This window comes from Ambystoma mexicanum, chromosome 7q (assembly GCF_040938575.1).
Source record: "Ambystoma mexicanum isolate Mex_15411 chromosome 7q, UKY_AmexF1_1, whole genome shotgun sequence".
In the NCBI taxonomy this organism is placed as follows: domain Eukaryota; kingdom Metazoa; phylum Chordata; class Amphibia; order Caudata; family Ambystomatidae; genus Ambystoma; species Ambystoma mexicanum.
This window is the reverse complement of record NC_090941.1, coordinates 611,841,353-611,857,419: the sequence shown is the minus strand read 5'-3', so window position 1 is coordinate 611,857,419 and position 16,067 is coordinate 611,841,353. Positions and strand designations below refer to the sequence as shown.

Genomic DNA, 16,067 nt, shown 5'->3' with positions numbered 1-16,067 from the left:
AAAGCTAGAGAGCCAAAGGTTACTGGAGAGCCAAAGGTTGAAGACGCCTAAACGAAGGAGGACTTCAAAATAGGAAAACAAACTGATAGTGAACAGGAAGGCAATGCACGGTTTACAACGTCTAGAAAATGACAGCTGATTTGGGAGTATGCAAAAAAGTATCAGATGCAGGTGCAAAAAAAAAAGCAATTCGCTGAATCACAGCCTTTAACACATCATCTATTTTGACTGTGCTTGAAAAGGAACCATTGGAAAATGGCGATCGTTTGTTGAAAGACCCTGGCAGGGGACAGGGCGAGTAACAGGTTTCCGTTTTATTTATGTTTTGCTTCTGACATTGCGGCAAATGACAGATTATACAAGATGGTGGTCTGCCCGTAGACTGGGAGTTGGATAGTTGCATTTGTATTTTCCTGGGAGCGGGGAGGTGGCTTCTATGAGCGAGCGCTGTGAAGGCCTTGTCCACTAAATTTCAGGGTGCGCCTGCAGACAAGACAGAGCACCTCTCGCGTGGGCACTCTGACTGCCAGAGTTTCAGGTTCCAGCGTTAATCTGGAACCAGATCCTCTACTAAACCTGCGATAACAGTGAAGCGGTACCACTATAAATCATTGGATAAACCCTTATAAAACATGCAGGACATCAAAGTTTACTCTCTATTTTGCCTCGGCCTTGCGGTTTCATTGGAGAATCATCCTCTGTCGTCAGCACCTATGGGTGCCAACAAAAATATCCAAACACTGCTCAGCAAGCATTAGATAAACGGCAGAAGAGGAGCCCTCCCAGTGCAAGCCACATCAGCTAAATTAGTAACAGACCAAGAAACCATCCTCTCGGCTGAGAACCCAGTGAAGAAGAGAAAAATAAACTCCCAGAACACTGCATGACTAGGTGCACATATTAAAAATAATAGGTTTTCCCAAATGTGCTCGAGGGATTAGGGGAAATGGGCTAAAGCGCTCCAGTAGACGAGAGCTCCTTAAACCGCGCATTTCATTGTCTGAGGGAAGCATTGGCTCAAGCTGGCGATGCGTGTGCCACATGATTCCTGGCTACATTTGCCAGCGCTGCATTAGTATCAAAGCGGAAAGTAAGCCAGAGCGAGCTCATTTTTCTGTCCATAGAAACAAAATGTATCTACCGACGAGAACTAATCATAGCTACCATGACATAAAGTAGCCCCGTGCACCTAAAAACCAAGTGGCCCAACTTTGAGTAGTATCTGCAAGCACATATCTGGTAAAACTGATGGCAAGTGGATAATTTTAATGTTGGGTCAATAACATTGGTCAAAATCTACCAGCTCCACAAGTCACCAAACTGCCCCCATTATCTCACAAAAGTGCCTCTTCAGTCTTCTGCATGTCTCCATTGCCCTACGGCCAGTCCACGCCTGGTGTGTAGCTCTTTACCAGGGCTAATAGTTCCAAATCATTTGTCAATGGCTCAGGTCAAAGGGGGCATTAGGGACTTACCATTGGCAAAGATGTCTGTGAAACTGTCGCGAGTATCCTATGTTCTCAAATACAGCCCCTACGGTCTGAAGGTGTGAAGTCCTTGAATGGCCATCAGACTATGTGATAGGTTTCACTATAAGGACAGCATTTAGGGTTCACACCTATGGAGTGTCCAGCGACCGATAAGCTCAGCTTTTTCCTTTATATTTTACTGTCATTATTTCCTTCACCCATGTGTTTTCTTGACGCGTAAACATGTTTGTGCATGTAGTGCAGGGAAGTGTGCTTCCCATCCCTCCAGGAAAAAGGCTTTGTGTATCGGGGCAACTGAAGGGAGTGAACAATTGTCCATCTCTGATGACCACCTTCTCACTCCCTTTTTATTTAATGCAGAGAAGAGTGAGGATGTACCCTTGTCTGCATTATAAAAAAGTGTATGAGTTGATTGGTTTAGATATTACGGACTGTTATGTATGTCATTATGTGCTGATCCGCAGGATAACTGTTTTATTAAAGCAGTAGAATCCAAGGGGTGGGGGGGCATTACCGGTCTGTTAATGCCCTGGGGCGTCAGATACAAGTCCGAGCAAAGCGAGTGCTTCAACATAAGCCCTGAGGCATTAACGGACGGGAAATTATGCCCCTTCGAGGGTTCTATTGCTATTAGTACCCCGGCACGTTGCACCAGGGTACTAATAGCATTTTCTCTTGAGTTGTGAAACAGTGAGGAAACCCGGGGAAAAAGGACAACATGTAGTCCCTTGACCCTTTCCATGGTGGCCATGAAAACGATGTTTAAAAAAAAGTAAACAATGAAAGTGGCCACCACGGGAAAGGAGAAGGGACTACCTGCCATGTACACGTCGTCCCTTCTCCTTTTCCATGATGGGCAGTTGGAGAAAGCGCAAGAACTTTGGGGGACTCGGCGCATGTAATGGGAGCAGGTAAGTCCATGTTGGGCTGGTAACGACCGGCGAGGGCCAATCAGATTGTTTGTCATGTTTGGAAATAGCCTGTGTGTTCTATTTGACAACTAAAAAGATGCAGATATTGGGCAATTAATAAGTGGATGGTGTGTGGACAGTTATGTGCCAATTACATTGGGCCACTTCATCTTTTGATGGTTGGCGCGGCAGTAAAATGCTCTTTTTTAAATGGGCATTTTCACTAGCAGAAAAGGCTGTGTTTTTATTTTCACTGCCCTTTCTTTAAGGCTTAAAAAATACCAATAGTTCACTTCAAAACGAAAATCAAACTCTTGTTAAGAATATTCAAAACCAGAAATGAATTAGGCTTGTATAATCAAAGATTTAGCCTTAAACTAGAAAGCAGACTACTCTAAATTTTAAAATGAAATAACCGGAAATATATTTTATTTGATTGGGTGTTTCCTTTTCTGTGTACACTTTTTCTTTATATTTTCCACTAGAAAATTGCAAGGCGGTGCTAGTGTGGAGCACCAAAGCTACTCCACAGTGTGAGAGCCTGTGCATAGCGCAGTTAGCACACAACTGACAGAACATTTAGGTGCACACACAGATAAATAGAAAAAAACACTACAACTCTGTATTTGCATTGCAAGGTCTCCAGGTCTTTTCCAGGTCTTTTTTTGTACCACAAATCTGTGGATGATGGACAGGTGGAAAGAGACAACCTTCCAACTATTTTTCCAAACCTCATCTTACTCTTCTCACGGAGGGTGTGCAGCCCACAACTGTGCGTAGCTTTCCATTGGCCTATTGTCTTTGGTGCGGCCCTGTGATTTGTTGAGAGACACGTGTTTGCAGGAAGTGATCAGCTTCCTTTACCTGCTCTTTTTTTTGTACCATTGTGAGCCAAGGTGTACATTTGGTGTTCTAAAGCCACTGTCGGGTTGCCTCCCAAATGGGATTCCTGGGAGATCTGTTCCCCATATAAAGTATATCATTCCCTTCCCAGTGAGGGGAGATCTGCTGTGTAAATGTAAATGAGCACATCACATCCGGCGTCCTAAGCGAGACAGTATGGCTCCCAAGGGGCATCATCTGATTGGGTACGAGAGGAGGAGAGATGCCTGCTGGGGCACCATTTCTTGTATCCAATCATAGCTCGACTCTGCTTAAAGACGAAGCAAGTATCGACCCTATTGCCTACGTCAGAGCCCTCTGCGGGCCCTGCTTCAATGAGCTTGCATTACACGGCATGACTGTATATTGCAGATGCTTACTACTATGACGGAGACTCCCGCTGCCGTGCTGTTGGGTTTGGGGCCCGTATTGAAGTGCTTCTTTATCTTTCCGGCCACTGACAACTGGTGCTCGTTCTCCGGGAGTCCATCATCCTGCAAAATAGAAACAGACAGCAATATTGTACACAGTTCATCGCTCCATTGCCTACCATCTCGTTTCACGCTATACACAACCCTGTGCATTCATTCATACATATCTAACTATCCTCTAAATGTGTTATCTAAATCCCGTGTGGGGAAGGAATCTGACGAAAATCGTGCCAGATGGCACACAATCACCCAACACTTCTGTAAAATTATCACCTTGGGGGTCAGTAACTCATGAAAATTCAGCAAGACGCGGTTGTGCTATGTAAAATACAGCACATTCATACACACCTACTAGAGCTGGGGGAGCCCAGCGACGGTTGGGTCTTCCAAGCCAAACTAGTGGCTCCAGCTCGACTTGGTCTTCGAGCCAGTGCTTGAGTAAAAGGCAGTGGCCCTCATTCCGAGTATGGAGGTAGTCATGGCGCTATTTGTGCCATGACTACCTCCCATACCTGTTCCGACTCCGACTTGGTTCAGTGTGTAGTCCGACCTTTGCGGGACCGGTAAGTCCCCATTGAAAAATCCATTCCCCATTCCCATTGAGCCCCAATAGGGCTCAATGGGAATGGGGAAGTAGCTAATAACGGTACCGCAATTTGCGGTACCGTTATTAGCTCTGAAGTCCCTTAACGGGTCCCGTCCATAATGCCTGATCAGACCAGGTGTTAAAGGAGGGACCCGCTAAGGAACATCGGAATAGGGCACAAAGGGTTTACCGGCACCGGTGTCCTTACCGGGGCTGGTAGTCCCTTTGCGCCCAACTCGGAATGAGGCCCAGTCTGTGCAGGCCTGTTTCCCAGAAAAAAGACTGTGAACCCAAAAACTTCCCAGCCCATTTGGGATTTGACCCATAGTCCTGTGAGAAATGCACTGGTGTCGTAGCACACTTGCCAACACAGCCTTTGCCACAACGTGTGGCAATTTCCTGCTTGAGACATGAAGCCCATTCCCGAGCTGCCACACAACATTCCATCTGCAGTGATCCGCAGTCGCCTGCACTGGAAGACCAACTGTTCCAGTGTCTCCTTCTTTAGTATTTAAACATGATCATGGTTAAATTGCTACAGGTGCAGCTGTGCGTGGGCAGGAGGGGGAGGCTACGGTCTTTAACATGCCCCTTAAAATGTTTGAAAAGTGGGTGATTAGAAAGGGGGTAAGTGCATGAATCTGCACGTTGTGGAAAACAGTACAACGTCCTTTCATCAACAGTCTTTTTTCCAATGAGCTTTATTACGAAAAACTTTCAACGGAACAACTCAGTGAAAAATATAGTGGTAGGCATATAAGGGGCGAGAGGGGTCAGGAATTGAGAAAAAACAATAGGGGATGGGGTTTGGCGCGGAACCCCCAAAAATAAATAAAAATGAATCAATTTCAATGAGTTTTTTTGTTGAAAAATATTCGTTAAAAAACTCATAAAAAAGGCTGTTGATGAAACGACATAGAACCGTGGAAAACAATGGCTGCCATCAGGAGAGCAGATGATGTATTTTCTTTCACTCTGGTTCTTACTGTCTTGATAGTACAGTTGTAAAGCACAGAGACTTTGTGGGTTCACATTACTAAAGGGTGTTGCATCGAAGGTGGCATGAATATGAGGAAGGGACACCAGGTAGGGGGTTTGCCTTCGGGGCGTGTCGTGAAAGAGAGGCAGGATGCCAGGTAGGTGCCTTGTGTTGTCGCGGGAAGAAAGGGTGCTAGGTGGAGGGAGGGCCGGTGCAAGGCATGGGAGGGCATCTAGAAATATTAATCAATTTCCCCCTGAGCTGTGAAGGAAGAATCAGATGTCTGTGATTGACATGTTACTTGACACCACTCACACAGGAAATTCAGTAGGGGAGGAGTGAATGATGGTAAATGTATTTTTTGTTAGAGGTGAAACTGACATCAGTTTTGGCAGAAAAGATGGTTTTAAAGAAAGGGTTATCATGTTTTTTGTTTTTAATGTTACAGAGGATCTGGGGACTAACAGTGCCTGGAGATCAGAAGCAAGGCAAGGAGGTGTAACGGCTACGCCTTTGAGGACACAAACGCATGGGCTTCAACAAAGTCACCATCAAGAAAGCCAAAACTAAATTAAAGATCCCAACAAAGGATGATAAACGTTCTAGGAGGAAAAGCGCAAGTAAGACTCTTAATAAAGTGCATCACCATGGGAACAGCAAAGTGTGTGAGAGAGAGAGAGCGAGAGAGAGAGACTAACGGATTGAAAGATAGAAAGTGCAAGTGAGAGGGCTGGGGGCATAGAGACCAATAGACATGGACCAGGGGTGCACAGCTCTCGCGCTTAACGACAACAAACTCGATATCCAGCACAAACTGGACATCATTTACATATTTACATATTGATCGGTTATCCTAAAAAGTTGATAGTTTGCTGGCTCGAGCGCAAGAGCCGTGCACCAATGACACAAAGTCAGACAAATCGAGGTAAAAAGAGATAAAAAAAGACATACAGCGAGAGCAAAGGAGATCTAAATATGCCCTGTCTACAGTAGCCCTGGAGTGAGCATGTGATGCTTTCAGGAAGCCTGTCCAGTCCACTCCCTGTGCAGTGAAGCCAAGGAGTTCCCCATGTCACAGGGCGAGGACATGATCCACCTTCGGCAGTTAGCTGGGAAGATGGAAATCCATACATTTGCAGTAGCCAGTAGCGAAGGAGAGGAAAAGTCACATTTTGCAGGGAGCTCTACAAGAGAAAATAGACCAATTGACAATGTTAAGGCGGGATACTTTCTGTTGCCAGCCATTGTGCTTCTGCAGGAACTCTGGTCGATTCTTCCTCCAGAATATGACAATGAGGCAATCAGTGTGGGCGCACCACGCTGGGACACCAATTCTTCTCAGACGTTTCTCCACAAAAACCTGGTTCACCCAATTTGAGCATTTAGCCACACAAAGTTCTTGTGCTTGAGGGCCTCTCAAGGTTCCCAGCCAGAGTGTTTGGGAACATTATATCTAATTAAACTATTGTCTTTCAGTTCCTTAGCCAACTAAATATTCTGTAATATTGGCATGTTGCTTCATAGAAGAAAGTAAAAGATGGGAGGGCCCGGTGTGCAGTGCACCCAGTCAATCAGAGATATCATTTGGGCAGTGCCAACATGCATGGGGGTCGTTTGAGCCCTAGTGGGGAGACAGCCAACCCCTTGCAACTCTTCGATTTTCAATCTCCCTTCGAGTTTCAGCCTTTAAAGATTTAGGGCGTGGTTCATAAAAGTATTTTATAATGGCGCTATCCCGGTCCAAAACTCTCTGTGAATCAGGCCATTAATGCACTGTTCACTTCTTCACATCATGGCAGATACGGATTGCCTATTGTTTTATATCCATCAATTGTTCAATATGTTCTTTCTCGGATCGAACCTGAAGAAGTAATTCCTTCATTGGCTGCCCTAATAATGCTGGTAGTGTTTAAGGGTTTGCCTTCCTCATACTGATATTTGTAGCGCCACTAGCTATAGGATAGATCCTCAGAGCTGGGTGCCCATTGTTCCTCAATGACTGTGAAATATGAAATAATTTGCATTGACCCAATTCATTGCCAACATTATCCGGTGTGTTATAGCATGTCAGATGGAAATAGGCACAGATGTGCCAGATTCAATAAAAGGTAGGGTGCTAGAGGAACTGAATTTGGTTTCAATGTGATTGCCCTTGAGAACCCCTAGTCACTGGTATGTTAATAGCATTTAACGAGGGATGCTAAAACTCCATGAAAACACCACATGGGCAATAAATCACTGCGAAAACCACAACACAGTTACTTGATACTCTAGCGGTGCACTCAGCAACTGTTTTTCTGCTCCTCCCATCTTTGCAAGAAGTCACAGCAATTACCTAATTCATGGAATGTTTAGCGTGGTGCAAAGTGACTTTGCACTGCCAACAAACACGTTAAACCTGGACTAATTCACAAGTGTATTTTTGCAGAGCAAAGTCATTTTGCACTGTAAAAGCACTCTTTGCACTGCATTAAATGGGTCTAATTGACACAAAAGCAGTGCTTTTGAAATGTAATTAGGCCCATTTAGCACGGTGCAAATAGCACTTTTGCAGTGCAAAGTGACTTTGGTCTGTAAAAATACACTTTGCACTGCTTTGTGAATTAGGCCCAGTTCAGTGTGTATGTTGGCAGTGCAAAGTCACTTTGCACCGCGCTAAATGTTCCATGAATTAGGCCCTAAGTCACTGGGCCTCATTCCGAGGTTGGCTATTAGCACCATGACTACCATTACCGGTACCGTGTCCGCCCTTGTTCAATGGGGACTTACCGGTCTAGTCCGACCTTTGCGGGACCAGTAAGTCCCCATTGAAAATGTCAATCCCCATTTGAGCCTCCATACGGCTCAATGGGAAGGGGGAAGGCGGCAATAACTGTACCATAAATTACGGTACCTTTATTGACCCTGGTATCCCTTTGCGGGTTCCGTCCTTAACGCCTGCTAAAACCAGGCGTTAAGGGAAGGACCCGCAAAGGGACCTCGGAATAGGGCGCAAAGGGATTACCGGCACTGATGTCCTTACCGGTGCCCGGTATCCCTTTGCGCCCGGGTCGTAATGACCCCCACTGTATGCTACACACGTTGCTCTCCACCATAGGCTACATTAAGGGAGAAGGTGGGAGACAGACTACTAGAATATCAAGCTCAGCCTCTAAGTGCAGGGCAGCAGAACGGAAGTGGCTAACCTCAGGCTCATCCTCTGACAAACTGGCTTGCCGCCTGCTCCAAAGGCAATACAGACTCACCATCCGTGCAAAGAAAAGAGCCCACATTCAGGCACGGGTCTCAGGCGCATCCAATAACGCGGCTGAACTTTTCAAAATCTGCAGGGAACTAGCCAACCCCTCCTCAGTCTCCTCCTCCCCTTCTCCTTCCCAGACCCTCTGCAATGCACTGGCCTCACACTTTGCCACCAAAACTCAGGACATTCTGACCATCCTTTCTACACTCCCTCACAACCTATTCCACCCCCTCCAAACATCCACCTCCCCCTTCTTCCTCCTTTTCCTCCTTCTCTCCTGTCACACCTGAGGAAGTTACCAGAGTTGTCCACTCCATGAAGGTCTCTTCTAAACAGGTCTGCCCTTGCTCATCCAGGACCATTGATGATAACATTAGCTCTCTTGCCCTTGCTCTCGCTGATTTCTGCAATCACTCTTTTATGACTGGATCTTTCCCCTCCTCCATAAGCACTCCCTTGTGCGCTCACCCCTGAAAAAACCTTCCTCTGACCCTACCTGCTCTGCCAGCTATCACCCTATCTCCATCTCCATCACCCCCTTCCTGGGGAAGCTAATTGAGAAGCTGGCCTTGCCCCAACTTAACTCTCACACTGAACTTGTTGGTGACCTCCAGACCAATCTGGATTCCGAGCATCCAGAGGCACGGAAACTGCTCTTCTGAACACCCGTGATGAACTGATCGCATATCTGGACTCCAACTCCCCAGCTGTCCTTATCCTTCTCGATCTCTCTTCTGCCCTTGACACAGTTACCCATTCCATCCTCATACAAAGGCTCCATGATAGACTTGGTATCTCGGAATGGGCACTGGATTGGCTGTCCTCTTTCCTCACTAACCCCTCTTCCCAAGTCATTCTGGACCCCTTCTCCCCTGTCCTACTTTCATCTGCACCTGTGGTGTCCCCCAGGGCTCTATACTCACCCCATGGCTCTTTAACATCTACCTTGCTCTCCTTGCATGCCTCATCTCCTACTTCTCCAACTTCCAGTGTTACGCAGATACACAGCTCTTCTTCACACTCCCTGCTGACCCTCTTTCACCCTCCATCATCCCTGACTGCCTATCTGCAATTCAGCCCTGGTGCGCCTCCAGTGATCTCTGCCTCAAAGCATGTAAAACTGAGATCCTTCCCATTGGGACACCTGCTCCCTCCTTCTTCTTCTCACTCTGGCCTTCCTCCTTGGACTTTTCCCCTGCACCTTCAACTGAAGCCAGAAACCTTGGAGTCATCTTCGACTCCTCTCTCATCTTCCTCCCTCACACTCAGGACATTGTAAAGAAGTCCAACTATCAGTTCTTCCTTCTCAAAGGAATTCTACCTTTTCTCACTTTCCCTCAGAGGCTCAATATGAGTAAAGACCCGGTTCTCTCTAGATTTGAATACTGTAACAGCCTCTTGAATCTTCCTTCTTCCACTCTGCAACCCCATACAGCTTATCTAGAATAGGTCAGCAAGACTTATCCTTAGCCCCGTAAGCCAAGGAACAGCATCTCTCCTGCGCTAAAATGTCTTCACTGGCTCCTGGTTGCTGCACAGATTAAATTCAAATCCCTCTGCATCATCCACAAGGCTGTCTGGGCCAGGGAACCACACTATCTTCAACTTTATCTCACTAAATACTCTCCCTCTAGACCACTTCGCTCCTCTGACACCAACTCTTTGTGTGTAAAGTGTTTTGCTAAACAGGGGCCAAGGGGTCGCTCACTTTCCTCTGCAGGCTCCCTCCTTTGGAATATCCTCCCCTACCCCTGCGCCTTGAGCAGGATCTTCTCAAATTCCAGACACTCCTTAAGACTTTCCTCTTTTCCTCCTCCTTCCCTCCTTCTTGCCTCTGTTAACCCCACAGTTGCTGAATCAGTGTCCTTGGCCCTTATGTCTCTTTGCAGCCTTGACCTCCCACACCACTTCTTACCAGCTCCTGTCTATCCACAGCACTTTACATCTGCACAACCTCAGCTCTGGAGACTTGCACTTACAACTCCCGCGGCCCAGGCCGTATAGCACTCAACATTCCTAGCACTTTGTCCACGGCTCACCCACAAGCTCTGACTCCACAGCACTTACTCCCTCTTCCTTTCTGCACTTGCACGTTCTGAATACTCAAAAGGCATAGTAGGTTTGTCCCTCTCCCTCTTGCCCCTCTGCTCTTAATATTGTGTTGTAATGTATTTCACACCTTCGCTCCCTCCCTACCCTGTGGACAGTTTGAAACAGTATTTTCGTATTGCATAAGCCCCTAACAAGCTAACAATAAATAAATAAAATAAATAAACCACGGACTAGTTGCATCTACACAAGTGTAACAGCCCAAAAACAGTAGAGAGTTTTCAGGGTGAAGAACACGTCACACCTACAAACACAGAAACAATCAGTATTGCTATTCAAGGGCGGACTCAGAAACAGGCATGAGAGGCTAACTTCCAAACACTGTATATCATGCACACCAAATCATACATTTTGTCTCAACCCTCCCAACAAAGCGTCCGGGGGAAGCACAGGGGAAGAAGAAACCATAGGGCCAATGGGCATGTGCAGAGTGAACTGCACGCCGCACTGCTGGTAGGAGGAGCTGATTCCGCGGATGGATGACTTTGTGGCAATTGCGCTTGTTTCGAACCTTCCATCAGATCTTAACGCTCACATCTGCTATACCTTTCAACATCACAGTCTGGCAGCGAACCTCGACAAGACAAACACTTCAAACACATACCATTGAAGGAGCCCAAATGTTACTCACAATAACCCAGGGGTGTTCAAGTACTTGCAAGGCCGAGAACCGCTGGTTGACGTCTACCAGCAGCATCATTGTGATCAGTTCCTGTGAATGGGAAGCAGAGATGAAAGTTAGGGCGCAGCCATAGGGAAGACACAGGCATCAGCTTCCATGCCTGAAGATGCCACTGCATGCAGTGCACTAATGACCGCTGCATCACAGGTTCCAAGCCTGCATTTCAATGCATGTGGCATGGCTCATCATTTCATGCAAGACCCTTCATGGGACATCCAGAATCGTTGCATAGTCCAAAAAGGCAGGGCACGCATACAGTGATGCTGGTGCTACCCACGCATCAACTGAACTAAAACACTAGAACTCCAGCGGAGTGCATAATGTCAGAAGAACGGAAGCAAAGAAACACCACCGGTTAATATTCCCACGGATTTAAACATACTTGATATATATATCCAACATTCATGCATTTTTAGCTGTCTTTCGTGCTCATTAATTGCATTTCCCACAGTGTCATTGAGTTAACTGAGTTTGATTGAATTAGTCTTTGCACAAATCTCTCCATTTGTGTATGGAAATCGTGCTCCCAGGTGAGTTTCCAATCTGTAATTATAATTTGAGTTTTACTTGGGCTGCAATTATCTACAGTACCAAAGAGACACATGTAGAATCCACACATTCTATTGGTATGAGCGTGTAACCTTTCCACCGAGGGTGGCGCTATTGCTCAGTTGTGCCACAGTACACATGTGTTTATGTCAAGACCAGCATTGTCTATTTTTCTTAAAAATCATCTAAAACTGCTGATGTTCGATCACTTTCCACCTTTGTGCTCTTCTTGGGGATCACAAGAGAAAACACGTGGCTTCTTCCCCACAGCAGAAGAAGAAGTCAAGGGAGGGAATCCCTAATGGAGAACCAGGGACTCAATAGTGCAGTTGGCAGATGAAATGCGCGTCACAGGAATATAGCATCATCAGGATCACAGCACAGATCCACCAAAAAATGAATCAAGACTAGGCCTCCCTTCTCCTACCTACCCTGCATCCTCTCCTTAACAGCACATCCTTCTATTGCTCGCCATATTCAGGGACCCTATTCCTTTGTCCCCTACCTGGACAGTGCTACATTGCTTCACAGCTGAGCGAACATCCATACATTCCCAGCATATAAATACCCACACTACACCCTCCAACTGTGCCATGTAATTCCTTTCTGGAAACCCTGGCAGGTGATCTATCCCTAAGAGAGGTTTTCTATGGAAGACTCAACTAGGCCTTGCTACATGTTTCAAGGGACATATTTTCTGCTACATCAGAAAGGAAACCAGGTTTCTGGGCCCAGCTCTAGTCTTCTCACGTAGGACTAGCAAAGGCTCTCTCCTGGATCTAGGTGAGCTTGTTTTGACGATTGGAATTATGATATCGACTCTTATTGTTATTAATATTATTACCATTATTTTTATGTTTACAAAATACAACGTGCACTCTCTGGGTCGTCTCTTTGCACTGAAGCAGAACGGAAATAGTTAGTGATTGGTGGGCCGCATCTTCTCTGCTTTTCTAATGGCTAGGTGGTCTTGTATGGTGCAAACTTAGCGATAGTGGTAGTTCCAGATTTTAGATCTGATGACACAGAGGGCAAAGTCCTAGGGTGTAAGTGTTTTTGAAGAAGAGAGTGGAAAAGGGATAGTTGGAGGAGGAGGGACGATTACTTGGGGGAGAGAAGGGATGTCGTTTGGAAGAAAGGAAAGTAAAGAACGCAGAGACAATAAAGGAAATAAAGGGTGAATGCAATCTTGTTAGCATCCAAAGGAAAGTGAGCTGCTACATTATGAGCGCATTGCAGTGTATGGGTAAAGTGGGCAGAGATGATAAGAGAGCTGTTTCGATGGGCAACGTCAAGGAAAAGAGAAGCAGGGAAGGATTTACTTTAGATACTGTGAAGGCATCATGAAGAAGGACACAGACAGATTCCCAATTCAAAATCAACCAATTCTCTTAGCTTAAATTACAAGATGGAAAAAGGCCTAACTAGTCCTATGTTAAGGTGAGATTTCCCTACCTAAATACAACTAAGGAAAGTCTGAGTCAAAGAGTTCAACTTAGGAATCTGTCTGTGTCCAAACTCTATACTTGCCCTCACACAACTGTAACTGTACAATGTGTTGGGATGTCAGCAAACAAAAAGAAAACTGTATCCAGCATAAAGTTCTGAGCTTCTTCCAGCTCTCAGCTTTCTTTCAGCTCCCTTCCCCAAGTATAAAATAGCTGTGCACAGAAAAAGTGTCAGAATCCCCTTCCTTGGATTTAGGTTGCAATAGTCTTTTTCAGGTCTCAGGGTTTCCTTCCCCAAGGCAGGACTCAGGATTTCCTTCCCAAAGTTCCAATTCACACAATTCAAATGACCTTGAAACAATATGCTCCTGGTCAGGACTCAGGGTTCCCTTCCTCAAGTTCCAAAATATACAGTTCAAGCAACTTTGAAGTGACATTTTCCTGGTCAGTACTCAGGGTTCCATTCCCCATGTTTCAAATGACACAGTTCAAAAGAAACACAAAATATCCCTTTCTCCACAGTTCAGTCAAAGTTATTTTCAAATATTTGTTCAGAAAATGTGTAATTTTCGCACAAGTTGAAAATGGCACGGAAAATAGGGCTTCAGTATCCATTGCTTGCCTGTACTTTTAAAGTCATATTAGATTCCAGCTTACTGTGAACTGTTGAGAATTATATTCATATTAGCACTTCAATATATGATGGTTTGCCTGGATTTAAACTTCCTTTCCTCTTTTCGGATTCAAACTGCTTTAATTCTGTTTAGTCACAAGGTTTTAGTTCAGTTCAGTATTCAATAATGACCTCTCTTGCTTATGGTTCATTTTCCCTTCATCTGTTGTTCAAGAGTTGTTAGTTTTACTTTAATTGAATGGTTCAATGTTCGGAGACCTTCAAAAACGTGTTTCTTGCCACACGCGATCACTCCAATACAAAGTATTTCTCCTTTGTTTGATAACTGACAAATGAAATGATCGGAGACTTTTGAAAACGTGCTAATCCGCAGTACGCGACCACTCCAATACCAAGTGTTCAGGAAATATTCAAGTACACACACACACACACACGCCCAGTGTTTCACAATCATCAGAAACTCACTGGTCATTTTAGGAGTTGGCCCTGCACCACGGCTCATAGGCTGTAGGCAGAGGCATTTCTGGGGGGGGGGGACTGAGGGGGCTATAGCCCCGGGTCTTTTGGTTGTAGCCCCGGATAGAAGCTCAGGGGTTTCAACCAAATAGGCAAGCTAGCCCCCAGTCCTGACAGTCCCAAAATTAGTGTAGCCCCAGATCTTTTCCAGACCTAGCAACATCCCTAACTGTAGGTGTGGATGATTACTCAACCTTGCCTGACCACAATTAAAGGGACATGCCTGACCTGCACTGCTCTTGGAACTTGGATTTAGGGGTGCGTGCACGCAGTCGCTGTTCTGATCGAAGTTGGAGGGTGCATGTAAGCAGTGTAGCGGTGTGCAGACACAGTTTACGGGTCTTTGCTTGCATATTTACTGGGAAATTACTACCTTTACGATACATTGTACGCATATTATGGGGTGCTTGGAATAGTTAAGGGGGAACCTTAGCAGTGTCGCTAGGGTGCTGCCTTGTTTGTAGCAGTTAGGATGCAGTTTTGCCAGAGTACATTACTTTGCGGTCGAGGAGTACGCAAAGGTCTGTATACATGGCTGGAATTGCTGTGCATGGGGATGTGTCGTGGGCGTTCCGACTGCAACTTGTGCATAGGGTTACTTCGCTGGAAAAATTACATGAATACGCAGAGCGTGCAGAAAATCTTCTGCGCGCAGGGAAGCGCAAAGTGGTTTTGAGCGTGCAGGCTTTGCGGGATCAATGCTCATTTTTCCATGAATGAGGCCCATTGTGCCTGCGAACATGGAACATATCCTTGCACACCCTTTGTCTATTTTCTGTTTGCTGGGGTAAGGCTAATCTTAATGGGCAAGTATAGCCTAGCATGGACTTGTGGCAACCTTTATGATGTCAAACGATGCATACATGAGGGATTGTCCAGAAGCGATGTGCACTGCTAAATATGTCATGTGGGAGTTGTTTGCAGTAACACCTGAATCGCCAGGGGGTTGTGTGGCCTCCTACACGTATAACATGGAGGCCATTTACATTGTTCAACACACAACCTGGAATTGCCTGGCATGCTACACATTCACTAGAAAGTAGAAACATTAGGGGAGACCTAAATAACCTCTTAAGGAAATAAAGTCAAATATAGTATTCTGAGGAAACGCTCCATAAGGGGCACATTTCTCTACTTATTTTCACTCATTCAATTCAAAAGATAATCACAATTTCGGTTTTGTTGATTTTGTATATAGATATACCGAGGTATACTGTCCTTATGCTGTTGAGAATAAACCATAGTTCTTCAATACATAATACAGCAGTACTCTATGTATGTATATGTAATATTTCCAGGCAAATCTTAGAACAAGCTTAGCCATAAATGTGGGAGTTCCTCTACTGTGGAGGTTCTATGGGGCAGCGCCCACTCAGGAGAGCCTTCAATCACATTTTAGCCCGCTGCGCCTTACCAAAGGAGTGATAACCATTTGCATATCAGTCTGGTGCCACCCAATAGTAGGAAAGTCTCCTCTGAACAAGAATAACAGCAACCTCAGACACATCTTTACTTGAGTTTTTAACTCACTTGGTGAGAGAACAAAGCTGTAGATAAACCTTTGCTGCAAACTTTCTCCGCAAATATAGTCCAGAAAATCTCAAGCAGC

The 16,067-nt window shown here is 45.5% G+C and overlaps 1 protein-coding gene across 5 annotated transcripts in view; it reads right to left on the bottom strand.

The window, feature by feature from the left end:
• DCLK1 (doublecortin like kinase 1) overlaps positions 1-16,067 on the bottom strand; it is a 1,453,755-nt gene that overhangs the window by 89,815 nt on the left and 1,347,873 nt on the right. For all 5 annotated transcript variants that reach the window (XM_069640761.1, XM_069640762.1, XM_069640764.1 and 2 more), the window contains 2 exons: positions 11,261-11,341; positions 3,664-3,777 (listed from right to left, as the gene is read on the bottom strand). In XM_069640761.1, the coding sequence (XP_069496862.1) occupies positions 3,664-3,777; positions 11,261-11,341 (195 nt within the window). The remainder of the gene's footprint in view (positions 1-3,663; positions 3,778-11,260; positions 11,342-16,067) is intronic.